The 15,834-nt window shown below is 42.3% G+C and overlaps 1 protein-coding gene across 4 annotated transcripts in view; it reads left to right on the top strand.

Moving 5' to 3' along the window:
- The window catches only part of TNRC18 (trinucleotide repeat containing 18), a 351,855-nt gene that overhangs the window by 207,826 nt on the left and 128,195 nt on the right, over positions 1–15,834 (top strand). For all 4 annotated transcript variants that reach the window (XM_083153575.1, XM_083153577.1, XM_083153573.1 and 1 more), the window contains one exon: positions 11,916–12,316. In XM_083153575.1, coding sequence (XP_083009701.1) covers positions 11,916–12,316 — 401 coding nt within the window. The remainder of the gene's footprint in view (positions 1–11,915; positions 12,317–15,834) is intronic.

Here is a 15,834-nt window from a genome sequence, read left to right on the forward strand (position 1 = left end):
GTCCGGATGTGCGTGTCATCAACATCAGGGTTGCCATGGTGACCTGAAGCAACCCAGTCCAGCTGATTACACCAACTGGAACTGCTCTCAGAAACCACAGTTCTGCAGGCAGAACCCAACAGCAGCATCTCTGGCCACCCATAGGTACTGCAGACCAAGAAATGACAGCAGAACCTCGGGCCACACAGAGGTACTGCAAGCTGAACATAACAACAGCAGCACCTCTGGTAAACCAATAGCACTGCAGACCAAACAATGACAGCAGCACCTCTGGCCACACATATATATATATATATATATATATATATATATATATATATGTATGTAAAAGAAGGGAGGGAGTATAGTGGTAGGTTATAGAAAGGATGTTGTTTCATTGGCTTTATTTAACCCATGTGGAACCATGGTGTTGAGTGTGAAGATCCAAAACATTTCTCTTAGCTTAATTTTTTTCTCCAGATCACCTAGTTCCTAGTTCTATGTGTTATACGGCTTTGAATTTGAGAGATGTAGGATCAGAGTTATGGTGTTTAACAAAGTATTTGGGTACTGAGTTTTTAATAGGCCTGACGTGATCCTGGAGTCTTAATTTTAGGTTTATCTTGGTTTTACCTAGAATATATATTTTTTTGTGCAAGAGCATTCCAATTAATATATATAACCCAGGTCATCATGCAGTTCATGAGTCCTCTGATTATAATGGATTTGCTATCATTTTTTATTGCTAATTTGTGACACTGGGGCTTGCAAACTGACACATATTGCAACGATTTTGGATATTGGATATTGGCTTTCCTAAAATAAATATTCTTGGGGAGTATATTGTATTGTGCCCGTGAACTACGATAACTAAACCTACCAGCTCGGGGATTGGCGTGACTTGACACAATGGCATGGAATCTTACTGTGCCGGGTGTTTTCTGCCAATGACCCCTCCAAGCGGGATTTGGGCATTTGCGGCACCTGACACAGAGGTTGCGGTCCTTTAGTTAGGTTCCTTTTCTTGAGCTGGTATATAGGACAGGATATGGAGAATCGTAATCATCTAGCCGGGTTGAGAACAGAATGGACAAAGCAGGTACCAAAGCTTAAGGCAAAGGGAGTCCAAGGTCATACACTGAAAAGCGCAGTTCGCATTACACTAGGATGAAGCTGAAGACTGGTCACTAGACAAGCCGAGATCATATACTGGATAACACAGGGATCAAGCAGGAGGATCTAAGCAGGAGAGTGGTCAGGAAACAAGTAAAGGTCAACTACAATAGTCAGGAATATCAAGGTAGTGGACAAGGCACAGGAATGCTGGAGCTGGTGTGAACCTATAGTCTGAATGTCAGAGATTGCCTTTTATGGGAAGCACAAAGAACTGGATTCTCACAGGTGCCTCAATCAGTGAGAGCTCAGTTGACACAGAAATTCCTTGGCAGAATGGAGTAGAGCTGAACTAACAGCAAAAAAACAGGTAAACACCGGTGCTTCTTCTTTTTGGAAGACCTCCCAGAAAGGGAGCAGCATCATACTCTGAATCATAATCCAAGTTCGAGTCCAGTTCCGGCATGCAGATCTGTTAGGAGTCCCAGTGGACTGCAAGACTAATGGAAATATACTTGCTGGAGTAAAATACAATGGAGGCTGTTGAAACACTGTGGGCCTTATTCTAGTTTACTCTGACAAAATCCTTCTTAGATGGACAAAACCATGTTCACTGCAGGTGGGGCAGATGTAACTTGTGCAGAGAGAATTAGATTTGGGTGGGGTTTTACTTCAAAGTGAGATCTATATTGCAGTGTAAAAATAAAGCAACCAGTATTTACCCTGCACAGAAACAAAATAACACCCCCAAATCTAATTCTCTCTGCACATTTTACATCTGCCCCCTGCAGTGCACATGGTTGTGTCCATCTAAGAAGGATTTTGTCAGAAAGAGTGAACTAGAATAATGCCCTGTATTAGCAGGAACAGGTATCAGGTTTCAGGAATCAAGTACAGGTACAGGAATCATGTCACAGGTCACAGGCAAGCTACAGCAGTACAGACATGGCTGAGAAAGCTATAACTGCCCTGAGCTCAGGGCAAATGCAGTTTTAAAACCAGGGCAGACCAATCGCTGCAGCACACAGAGACATGCCCCTCATTGATCAATATGTGCTGCAGCTGGGAATGGCATTCTGAGAACAACCCAGTCCAGCTGATTACACCAGCTGGAACTGCTCTCAGAAACCACAGTTCTGCAGGCAGAACCCAACAGCAGCATCTCTGGCCACCCATAGGTACTGTAGACCAAGAAATGACAGCAGAACCTCGGGCCACACAGAGGTACTGCAAGCTGAACATAACAACAGCAGCACCTCTGGTAAACCAATAGCACTGCAGACCAAACAATGACAGCAGCACCTCTGGCCACACAGAGGTACTGCAAGTACTGCAACAGCAGCACCTCTGTGTAACCAGAGGTACTGCAGACCAAACAAGACATAAATGGCAGTCCTGACAAGATCAAAGACTTTCTGGAGGACGAATCTTCAGTACCACAAAGTACCGAAGAGCTGACACGAATGTTCCTATATTTCGAATACTTAGATTGGAACTCAAAAAAAAATTCTAGAAACTCTGGCACTCTCAGCACACCATCTAGATGACCCATGTTCTTGGAGGGGCATGGGCAGACCTCCAGGCAAGGAAGATGAAGGAGCTTTTATGTCAAATTTCTTGATCACAACCCTGGAGAATGATATCAGATCTCGCAGTCAAGGATCATTGGCCTCAATTAGAGGATTGACCCACTTTAGCACTTCTCCTCTGAAGGATAAGACCATGTATTTTACATCATAAACTTCATATATATTTCTAAAAAATATAAAAAAAGTTTTTGTTAAAACTCTTTAAAAAAAAATGTTAATAAATGTTGCAGATTTTATTAAAAAGAGTTAGTCATATGGTTATTTGATAGGGGATTATTGAAAAGGGCGCAAGAGAGGTGTTTCATAGTAATGGTGTTCATTCGAATGCCTCATTTCTGTGAATTCAACATAATTGATAGAAGGGGATATTGGTCTTCCATTAACTCATATGACCACTTTTAAAGTGTTCAGTAAATAGCTATTTGAGTCAACTGTTTTTACAAAAAAATTTCTGATGACCTTGTTATCTTGATTCCCTAGTGTGAGATCCAAGTATTCTATTACTTTATTTTCAATTTTATGGTTAAAGGACAGGTAATATTCCTTTTGTCCATGTACTTCATAAATAATTCAAAGTCCTTTGTCAGACATAGCTATACCAAGATATACTATACCAAGATATACTTTTTTCAGGAAGGACAAAATGGGAAATATTGGAGGGGGGTAGAATGTATGTGAAAAAGCATAAAGACTACCTTAAAACAAGGTATTGAAGAAAAATTGAGGCCCTTTTGGGTGACCATAGAAACAGGGGAGAAGGTGATTCTTTGTATAGGGGTGATCTACAGACAACCAGGTCAGGAAGGCTTTCAGGAAATATAATCAAATGCAGAATAATGAAGACAAAGAGGGGCATCTTGTTAGACAGAAGGAGGCTAAGAAGGTAATCAGATGTGCAAAAGCACAGGCTGAGGAGAAAAAGGCCAAGTCAGTGGGTAAAGGGGGGGGGGGGGACTTTTTAAAGGTATAAAAGTGAAAGGAGAAAAACAAAAAGTGGAGGCTAAAGACAGAGAGTAGAAGTCTTCTTGAGGGAGACAATGTAATAGCAGATCATATTAAAAATTATTTCTGCTCAGTATTCACTACTGAAAGAGAGGGGAAGGGCCCACAGTTAAGTAGCAAGTATATTCAGAAAAATGAGGGAGAAACAAGTACATTTACAGAGGAGCAAGTTCTAACAGAACTCTCAAAACTGAAAGTGGATAAATCAATGGGGCCAGATGGCATATCCAAGGATACTAAAAGAGTTTAAAGGGGAGCTGGAAAAACCATTAACAAATGTATTTAACCTGTCACTAGCTACTCAAGTAAAAATAGTGAATGTAGTTCCACTGCACAAAAGTGGAAGCAAGAAAGCAACTACCAAACAGTGAGCCTTACATCAGTAGTAGGGAAATTGATGGAAAACACTCTTAAAGAGTAGTAGAATATCTCAACAACAGCAACAGGATCCTAAATTGCATGGGTTTACTGGGGGGGAGATCATGTCAAACAAATCTTATTGACTTTTATTGGGTAACCAAAGTAAGGGATCAAGGGAGAGCCATATATGTACCTTATCTAGACTTTAGTAAGGATTTTGACACTGTCCCCTATTGCAGACTGTTAAATAAACTTGAAAGATTGGAATTGGATTCTAAGATGGTGAAATGGATAAGATTTTGGATGCAGGATAGAAAACAGATAGTTGTAGTAAATAGAGAGCAGTCACAGGTTACCAGTGGAGTACCCCAGTGATCTGTTCTTGGACCTTTGTTTTTATATATCTATAATGGTCACATTGCAAATACAATTTAGGGTAAAATATGCGTTTTTGCAGATGGTACAAAGGTATGCAACATGTTAGACACACCAGGAGGGGTAAAACGAAGTATTGATGATCTAGGTAGATGAGAGGAATGGTCAAGAGCATGGCAACAACAGTTTAATGCCAAAAAATGCAAAATCATGCACTTGGGTCTCAAAAATCCAAAGACTAAATATAATATAAATGGCACTATAATGGAAACTACTGAGGAAGAGAGGGATCTAGGTGTCACTATTTCAGGGGACTTAAAGGCAGGTAGGCAATGGAACAGAGCAATGAAGAAGGCAAGTCAGATGCTTAGTTGCATAGGTAGAGAAATCAAAAGTAGAAAGAAAAAAGTAATAATGCCACTGTATAGGTCATTGGTACAACCTCATCTAGAGGACTGTGTTCAGTTCTGGAGGCCATATCTCCAGAAGAATATAAATACATTAGGGACTGTACAAAGAAGGGTAACTAAAATGGTGCATGGCCTACATCACAAAACGTACCCGAAAAGACAAAAAAATAATAATATATATAGAGTTTAGAGCAGAGAAGGGAAAGGGTGGGGGGGGGGGGGTGTGATAGAAACTTTCAAATATATCAAGGGTTTAACAAGGTACAGGAGGGAGACTTTCTACACAGAAAGAAAAGCACAGAATACGGGGACATACAGTGAAACTAGAGGGAGGAAGAAAGGGTATTGGATAAGTGGAATAGCCTCCGATCAGAGGTGGTAGAGGCAAATACAGTAGAGCAAGGTAAGCATGCTTGGCATAGACATATTGATATCCTTACGTAAGTAAGGATAAAATATGATTAAGGTAACATGTTTAAAAAAGGGGCAGACTAGATGGCCAAATGGTTCTTATCTGCTGTCAAATTCTATGTGTTCTATGATTCTCTGGGGCGGCTGGCATTCAAGAAAATTAGGGCGTGTAGAGGCCAAGTATTGCGTCAGCCATGCAGTTTTACTTTCCCTTGCAAGGCCCCCTATGACTGTAAGCCTAAGAAAGCTGCTGCAAAGGTTGGATGTGACAGGCCCTGATCTCCTCTGAAGACCAAATGGGTCAAACAAGCGGAACCAGTCAGATTAAGTAGTGCTTGGTTACAGCCAAACAAAACACTCCTCATTGTATAGTGGAAGTTGTTGCCTTAGACGATGCAATACGGGTATTAGATCTTATTGTATAACAGTGGGCTCTTTAGGCTGACCCTCAATCATTATGAGCCAGATGTACTAAGCTTGAAAAGTGATAAAATGGAGAGTGATAAACCACCAACCAATTGGCTCCTACCTGCCATGTTACAAGCTGGGTTTGAAAAATGACAGGTAGGAGCTAATTGGCTGGTTGTTTATCAATCTCCATTTTATCACTTTTCAAGGCTTAGTACATCTCGCCCTAAATGAAGTAGCAGTGGTTATTGAACTGTACCTGACCGTTGAAAAATGTAATAGAACTAAACAAGGGTTACAACTAGATCTTAAGCCCAGGACGCAGGTCCCAGGGCTCACCTAGAATCACATGTAGCTGACCAGGTTTTACCCTCGGGCAAGGTATTGTGTATCCATGTGGTGAAATTAAATACCTTCTAGTACAACTGCACAAGGTGTTAAAGGAATTATAACTTAACATACTGTAGTATCTGCAGTAGTTCCTTGGTGTCCCTATCCTTTGTGGAAGAGACCTTATGGGTGATTAAGGTTGGATGGTTAATCTACGAAGTTGCAATGATTGCAAATAGAAAGCCGTTGCCTAGTCTGAAAAAAAATTCCCTCTGCAAATTTGCAAATGCATCCCAGATTGCCGTGCATTGGCAGGTCCATACACAAACACCCGAGCATCTATGAGGCCTTGTCATCTGACTAAGTATGAGTAGGTCTGAGGCTGCCACTAATCTGTGATTGAGACAGGCTGAGAGTGGTCAGCGCTGATGTCAGAGACCCACCTTAAAAATGCCTGAACCCTAGCGCCGACATCCTGCCATTGAAACTGCATATGCATTGCCATTACAAACCGTACACATTTTTAGTTGCTAATTCTCCTCATGCATGCGCAATGCGAATGCTGAGTATGTGCAGTCATTCAATAATCATTTGATCCATGCTGAATTAGTCTGTGCTGTTTCCATAAATTATCTGATTATCAATAAACTGAACATGCGTACAGCCTGAAGTATGCATGCTCAAGGCAGTCCTGCCATGAAGCATGCTACTTTCTTTGATTGCTGGCAATTTGCAGTGATTGACAGGAAGTAGGCATCTGCGGGTGGTAACCGGCTGTTTCATGCTAGTGCCAAAAAAACGCTAGTCATACCAGAAGAACGGCTGGGAGTGTCAGGTAAAACGCAGGCATTCCCAAGTGCTTAGGGGAGGATGTGTGATGTCTGCAACAGGCTGGATATGCGTCCTTTCATTGCAGTCACTGAGTAAGACTCTGGCTACGCTCAGCCTGTGATTAGTCATGTCCAGTGTAAAAATCATTCAATGCTGAGCAGCTTACGAATGGTTTTGAACAGAATAGATTTGCAGCCATACACATCTTTTCGCACAGCAATCTTGTTAATTCAAAAGGTGGGATTTCACTCAAACAGGGACAGAGTTTACCTGAATGGTGGCCGCTGCACATCAGGCCATTCGATCAGGACTGAATTACAAAATGTTGTAAGTGGTAAAATAGAAACGACAGTTCCTTGCCACCTGTAGGCCGCACACCATATTTTGTGTTTAATAATGATTTGTTGTACTGGGTTGCTCATCTTCAAGGGAGAGATATAGCACAGTTCTTGGTCCAAAGAAAATACCTGCCTTTGCTGTGCATATGTGCGAGCCATCTGTGCAAAGGAAGCCAGTGCTGGCTGCTGATTGACATCCTGTGGGAAATTGAATAGGATGAGAGATTCAAAAGTGCTAAGAAATCTCCAGGCTTTTTAAAGTGCCAATCATTTACACTGCAAAACCAGTTTGATTTCGAGTCTGGCACTTAACATAAAATCCATGTTTTCAAAGTGTTAACCATGAGCTTGCAGCACAGGGAAACTGACTAGTAACGAATAGCTTTCATTGTTACACTTAACAACTAGGAGCAAGTTCACTCAAGTAAAGGGTATGGCTCATTGGGTCAACCAAATGTAAGTTGACTTGCATTGGGTCGACCTCTCAAGATTGACAGGGCTTAGGTCGACACCTGACATAGATTGACCCGGCTAAGGGTTGTTAGGTCAACACAGGCATTAGGTCGACAGTCACTGTTTCTGGCATTGTGCCTTGCTGCGCTCAGCATACTTTTATTGTCCAACCATGCTGCAGTGGATGGTAGGGCATGAAATACCACGTGTCGCATATGTCAGCTCAAAAAACATGAAAAACGCAACCTTTTGACTGTCTACCTTTCCATTGTCTTCCTAATGCTTGTGTCAGTGGTCAACCCAATGCATGTCAACCTAAATTGGGTCGACTTAGTGACCGTATCCCGTTGTTAATCTACTACAATTCCTGGGCTAACCGATAGTCACATGTTGCTGTGGTGAAAGTTGATAGGAAGTGCATATTAAGGCAGCCTTTGTCTATACTGTGAGGATACTGATAAACAGTAGTGGTATACAAGGCATTTGTCCTATTGCATGCTTGTGAATGTTCCAGAGGTACAGTAGGCAAGGGATATAACTAATTCCTACAACTAAGAGGCAAGACAACTGTCAAATGAGAAATTCCTATATCCATTTTTTATGGTTTTTCATTAACTGGTGTTTCAGCAAATTAGTCATCAGGTCCACATAAATATATAGTTGCATGAATAAAGATAGGGTACTTGTGTATTATCAGGGCACCCAATTAGCTAGCGTACTGAAATCGCATTGCATTTCCCGTTTTAGTGCTGTGCGATGCGCGCGATGGATGCGATGCGATGCGATCTCCGTAGTTAATATGGTACAGTGCTGTCAGAATCAGCATAGGCAACGTAAATTGCGTAGTCAGTCAGAAGTAGCGTAGTGTCAGTCTGAGGTGAATTATTCACAGGAATGGCTGCATCACTGAGAGCTGCAGGAGAAGTGACTGCAGAACCTGTCACAACTATGTTCACCTTGCCGAAGACAGAGGAGGCTGTTCTTTTCTTTCAGCAGCACAATTTGCTGCCGGTCACGCAGAATTGCAATAACGGGCACCCTATGCGCTTATCTGTGAAAGAGTGCATGTGGCGGTGCCATATAAAATCCTGTCGCAAGAAGGTGAGCCTCAGAGCAGCACATTGGTTCCCGGGGTGCCGTTTATCCTTCCTGACACTTATATGATTAATTTATTGCTTACTGTGAGCGACAACTGCAGTTGTCCAATAAAAGTGAGGTCATCTACAACCATGGGATGCGAGAGGCCTGCACCGTGGACATTATGGCACAGCCCCAGCGATGTATTGGCGGTCCCGGAAAGATTGTGGAAGTGGATGAGAGTCTGTTCGTCCAAAGAAAAAGAAATGTTGGACTGGTGAGTGCTTCATAACTCAGGTGCAGAAACGGGATGCAGCACTCAGATTGCTGGCGGGCCTATACTACCGAGCAGCTGGAACAGGCCAGATATCACTATGCTCGGGTTAATCATCGTTTCAACTTTGTGGACCCAGGCACAGGTGTTCACACCCAGACCATTGAACGCCTTTGGGCTCCTGCAAATGGTGCATCAAGCGCCAAAGAGGCACGGCACGCCAGCATTTAGAGTCCTACCTGCAGGAATTCATCTGACGGAAGACTCTGGGTGCTGATAACGCATTTCAGCGTATTCTTCACGCATTTTCGCTGCTTCCTAAGGCAGAGTGACTCTTTTTTTACGTTTTTTTCTTTATTGTGATTAATGTGATTTAATTATTTAATGTGATATTTAATTATTATTTATTAAGTAAATTCAAGTTAGCTGTTAACACATGTTGTCATTACTGTGTCAGATGCATGATATGGCCGGTGTGAATGTGTTCCTAAAACACCCCCACTATCCAGGCCACTCTGAAGCATGGCGAGCGGACGCATGACGCGTCCTCCTGACATTTTCATGCCCCCACTATCCACGTCAGCGTGGAGTTGATTGTATACAGTGTGGCAAGTGCAGCGAGCCACTGAGCCCCGAAGCGGGGCTCGCTGTGCTTGCCACGCTTCTGGCTGGAATGGATAGTCGGGGTGTCCTAAATCCCATTGCATCACATATACATGTACACTGGGGGTGTTGTGCAAAATCACATCCCACGCAAAATCAAATGCGATCGCATTTGATTTTGCGGAGGATGCGATGCGATGGGCGGTAATGGTGCAGTGAATAAATTAACTAGCGAAATCTCATCGCATCCCATCTCACGGCATGTAAACTTGCCATGCGATGCTATGCGATCGGCGGTCAGGGTGCAGTGAATAAATTAACTAGTGAGATCGCATCGCATCAAATTGCATTAATCGCACGGCACGAAAAAGTGCAGACAGACAGCTCAGGCATTATCCTCCCCAATGGACAGACAGCACAGCCATTTAACCTTCCCCCCTAAATGACAGACAGAATATATGGCATTGTGCCGCTGGGTGCCCAGACTGTAGGTCAGTCCCGGGCCCCAACATTTCTAGTGGCAGCCCTGCACACATGCGCAGTCTCTAAACATTGCTAACCTGTGCGAATGCACAGAATGAGGGCCTATGTGTGAAAGGACAGGATTGCCAGAGCTCTTACCTCAACCACATCAGCCATCATTATGGTGAATCTTAACACTGGCAGCAAGCCAAACTTTTTTTATACCAAAATCATTGGTCAAATACGCTAATGATCTTGTGACTGATACGATTATCTGCAGCCAGTACAAAAATGATGTGGAAAGCTGAACTCATTTTATCATGGTTTGGAAAAACACATAATATACAGGTGTTTCACATACTTTTATAGGGGGTGCCACGGCCAGTGTCCCTGGAGAGGCAGCCTGGCTGCCGCATGTCATTTATTTGTTGCCCGCAGTTCAAGCGGGTAGTCAGCGCTGGGAGGAGGTTGCCACCAAGGGGAGGAGGAGGAGGGAAGAGGCTGCCGCCAAGGGGGAGGAGGAGGAGTGCGGGTGCCTGACGGAAATCAAAGGTCCTGGCTGCTATGCACAGGATGCAGGACAAGGAGGTACCAGCCAGTAGAGTCACTCTCCCTGCTCTGCGTCCCTGCTGCTGTCCTCTCTGGCTGCCGCTGCCTGTCAGTGTCTCACTGCAAGACAGGCAGCGGTGCCAACAGCAGGAAGCTCCCTCTTGGCTCCTAACCCCTTTGACTGCATCAATGGCAGCACTAGCATGGCCTTTAAAGGAGGCAAAGGTACTGGGGAAGGAGGGTGGTGCTACACAGCAAGGAAAGGGGCAGAGTTACATGGGAGCAGGTCTCATGGAAGATGAACTGCTAGTCAGATTTGAAGGTAAATAAAATTTGAGAGTTTTATACTGTCAGCAACTAGTCTGTGTGTTATGCAGCGCTACTACTGTCGGCAACTTGTGCAGGCGTTACGCAGCGCTACTACTGTTGGCAACTGGTGTGGCCGTTATGCAGCGCTACTACTTTTGGCAACTTTTGTGGCCATTACGCAGCACTACTTCTGTCGGCAACTGGTGTGGCCATTACGCAGCGCTACTTCTGTCGGCAACTGGTGTGGCCGTTATGCAGCATTACTCCTGTCATCAACTGGTGTGGCTGTTATGCATCGCTACTGCTGTAGGTAACTGGTTTGGCTATTATGCAGCGCTACTGCTGTCGACAACTTGTGCAGGCGTTAAGCAGCGCTACTCCTGTGGGCAACTGCTGCATGCGTTAAGCAGCGCTACTCCTGTCAGCCACTGGTTTGGGCGTTATGCAGCACTACTCCTGTGGGCATTGTCACATTGGCAGATAGGCGAAGCCACAGCACTACCCAACTCCCATGCACAAAACCTTGCTAAAAAATTTATATATTTTTTTAAATACATGCCAACCACAGGTGGCCCCTAGATAGAGGGGGGCTCAGGGGTACTGACTCCCCTGTGCCTCCCCCTAATCCGGCCCTGGATGAGAGGAAGGATGGCTGGTACATCCAGCCGTTAGTGTTGTATTATTGTATCGGTAATTAATTTGGCTTAAGGGTACCGTGAAAAAGTTATGGAGACCCAAAGACTACTTGCCTTGGACTACTGAAAAAGTTTGGGAGACACTGGTTAAAATGAAGTGCAGTCAGGCGTTGTCCAGTTAATTTCTCAAGCTACTTTACTTTTTTTTGAGTAAGTAGAAAAATTATGAAGAGGAATAAAGTTTTCCATATCCATAGTGCTTGGAAAACAGTTAATGGACATCAGATTTTTCTGTATTTTGGAATAAAAACATTGTGTTTTAATAAAGAATGGCACATTTAACTCAAAATGTGTTCATTGAATTTAAATAAATTTTCATTTCATGAATTTTTTTTGTATTTTTATAGGCACAGACTTTGAAAACAAGGATTTAAACAGTAAGGAAACAAAGCCTTCAATTGGCATAAAATTTACAAACTCAAAAAATGTAGATAATTCTACAATGGCTATAGACAATGAATCCATTCTTAATCACTCTGAGAAAGAAAAAATAATGGAAAAAGCACGAAAATTAAAACAACTAAAATCTAAATCCACAAAAGAACGCAGCCAAGAATTTGTAGCCGAGGTAAGCGATGATGACCTGTGGAGTCGACGTCGAAGTGAACGTATCTTCCTTCATGGTACAATCAATTCTACATCTGTACTGCCTGATGCCACAACCAGCGTAACATCTTTATCGAAAACCATCCGCTGCAGCAAGTTGACAAGCCCCAAGAAAGCAAAAGAACAAAAAGACAACTCTAAGGTATGTTTGAAATGGCTACAGTGCAATGTTTTTGTTAGATACTTAGATAAGAAAAGGAGCCTTCTCATCTGTCACTAACAGTGCAATGCTTTATAGATTTGGTTTTTTTTTCACACATTTCAATTACATGCAAATAATTTATATGGTGATTCAGAAAACTCAAATTTTATCAGCCACTTGTTCATACCTAGGGCAATATGTAATAGCCTGTGAGGTTTTCCACAAATATAGGCAGACTCGCAGATTTCCCCAAAGATCCTGCACCTCCTAAAGATGCTATTAGATTTTACCCATGTCTTTAGATATCCAGGGGATACGTATCCACTATTATGTAATCAATTCAGAACTATATTTGTTTTTTCTTCTCTTGGCAGATGATACCCTCAATTTACTGTTAAAAAATAAACAGCGGTTTATGGGTTGGTATGTATCAGAAGTCCACCCTGGGATTCCTCCCACTAGCTGCAGTGCTAATATGCCGCTGTGTATTAAAAGACATACATATTATTGTCCATTATTTATATGGCTCTGTGATACCGGGGCTACCCTATAGAAGCCTATTACCTTCTTTCCACAACACTGTGTGAGGGTTTGTATGTTAGTATATAAATAGATGTATATAAAGAGATGTAATGTAAGTATTTGGTACATCCCGCCCATTATATTTAGGGTCATTGGTCCTACACCCGAATAATAAATCTCATAGCATATTACATTCTTTTTCATACTTATAGACTCTCATTCAATATTGAAATGTACACCTATCAAAAGAATATGTATGTGTAATATGTTTATTGAAAATTATTTGGACACAGTAAAAAGAATTACGGTACAGCAGGATAATACCATCAACATCATCATATCATCCAACATAAACTGTATACAAAAAGGAGGTATAAAGAAAGGAAGGGAAGAAGGGGAAATATTGAGTAAAGTTAAGAATTAGGGAGGAGATGGGTGGGTCAGATCCGATACATAGCAGCAAAGACAATCAAATCACATAAAAAGAAGAGAATGTACATATATTTTCATTTGGGTGTATATATACGAGAACCTGGGGATATAGGGCTTTATTCTAGTTCACTCTTTCTGACAAAATCCTTCTTAGATGGACAAAACCATGTGCACTGCAGGGGGGCAGATATAACACGTGCAGAGAGAATTAGATTTGGGTGGGGTTTTACGTCAAAGTGAGCACTATATTGCAGTGTAAAAATAAAGCAGTCAGTATTTACCCTGCACAGAAACAAAATAACTCACCCAAATCTAATTCTCGCTGCACATTTTACATCTTCCCCCTGCAACGCACATGGTTTTGTCCATCTAAGAAGGATTTTGTCAGAAAGAGTGAACTAGAATAAGGCCTACAGTAACTAGAGCAAAGTATAACTAAGATGGTGGGGAGGGGATAGACTCTAGTGCCGTCCCATATGTGGGGGATTCCTTAAAGGTTATCCATGCAGCCCAATGGTCTCTAAAGGAGTCATAGTCTTCTGCAGCTAAAGACACTATATTATCCCACTCCATATACATATCTATTTTATGGAACCACTCTTTAATCGTTGGAGGAGAGGAAGATCACCAGCATACCGAAATGAATACCTTTGCTACATTGTTTAAACAGCATAAGAGGGATTTCTTATATCTTGGGACAAATCTTGACATATAGTGAAACAGCCAAAACAGGGGACTCGAAGGGACCACTTCGCCCAGTATCTTCACAGAAATAGAGATGACATTTTTCCAGTAAGATTGTAAGGAGCGACAATCCCACCAAATGAGGACAGGGTTTCTGGGGCCCAAGGAACAATGCCAACATATATTAGGTACACCCAGACCCATTTTAGATATAGTATCAGGACATCTATACCACCTAAACAATCATTTATATTGTGTCTCCACCACCAATATGCCGGGGGAACAAGCATATGAGCTAGTTGGAAAACTTAGAAATAATAATCCTTACTCTGGCAGAAAGGGAAGCGTAAAGAGCTAAGATGTGCTGTAGACATATTGGACCTAGGCCGAAATAGTTTAGTACATCATTCATAAACCCCAGTCAATTCTGTCAAATGCCATCTCGGCATCTGTAGATAGGAGAATTTCCGAGATATCAGTAAAGGAGAGATTGTGTGTAAGGGCGATTATCTTGGAAATATTATCTTTGGCTTACTGACCTGGAACGAATCCCACCTGGTCACTGTGGATAATGGACGTCAGGAAGTGTTTTAGTCTATTTGCTAGAAGTTTTGCATAAAGCTTCCCATCAATATTAAGAAGGGAAATGGGGCGATAACAAGGGCATAGCGAGGGGTCCTTGTCATCATCCTTCGGAAGAACCCTAATGTGAGCCTCTAGATATTGGGGGTAGAAAGGGTGGGCATTTGAAACTGTATTACAAGCTCATTAGAGTAGAGGGATTAAATTGTCCTTAAAAGCTTTGTTATAAGAGATGGTAAAACCATCGGGGCCCGTGCTCCTACTAGAGGGTTTTTTGTTTTTATTGCCTCCAGTAGTTCTGATGCAATAAAGGATCTCTCGATGTCATCCCTGATCTCACCTGTTAATACAGGGAACCCAATTTTCAAAGATAGGATAGTATATGATGTTGTTTTTCTTCAGCTTCCACAAAAGCCATCGACGAGGGCAAATTATATAAAGAGGAATAGTATGAGCAAAAACTCAATGCGATTGACTCTGTGTCATGTAACGTTCGCCCTTGAGTATCTTTAATAGATAAAATAAAGGAAAGGGCCCTCTGGAACCCAGTTTGTTCCCCCATTGTTAATATTGATTACAGCATTTTCTATAGACCAGTTTCACTTTATCTAACAGTAATTTATTGATAGCTAATCTGGCAGAATGGAGTTTTAAAATCCGGTAGAGGAAAGGGAAGCCTTGTGAACAGTTTCCAACGGATGAATTTTTTCAGAGAAGGTTGTCAATCTGACCCTGCCTTTTTTAAGTATGATCCCAGTTGGATACATTTCCCACATACAACACATTTATGGGTCTCCCAAACAGTTAAATCAGAAACGTCAGGGCTGCCATTGTGATCTATAGACAAATCTAATGTGTCTTCCAATTGAGATTTACTGTACAATAAAGGTCAAAGAGTAAGGACTCGTTGAATCGCCAAGTGTGCTGCTTGGGATTTGTGGCACTTAAAGAGATATCTAGGTGTACAGGGGCATGGTCGGACCAGGTCATGGGGCCAATGGAAAAATTCTGAACCATATGTAAGTATCTATAGAGTAGGATTTATGTGGAACCAAATAGTACGTAAAGTCTCTGCCAGTGTGATGACATATATGCCAAACATCGGAGAGCTGGTGAGTGTGGAGCAAGCATCTCATCCCTCTAGACTGTGAGCCCAAGGTGTTGACGGGTGGGACAGTATCCTGAAGGGGTTCTAAGGCCCAATTGAAATCACCACCTATCACCAAGATCCCCTGTTTAAGTGAGTCAACCGCATCTAGGATCCTCCCAAGAAAAGTCCATTGTCCCTGGTTTGGGGC

Source organism: Crinia signifera, chromosome 7 (assembly GCF_055691185.1).
Source record: "Crinia signifera chromosome 7, ASM5569118v1, whole genome shotgun sequence".
NCBI lineage: Eukaryota > Metazoa > Chordata > Amphibia > Anura > Myobatrachidae > Crinia > Crinia signifera.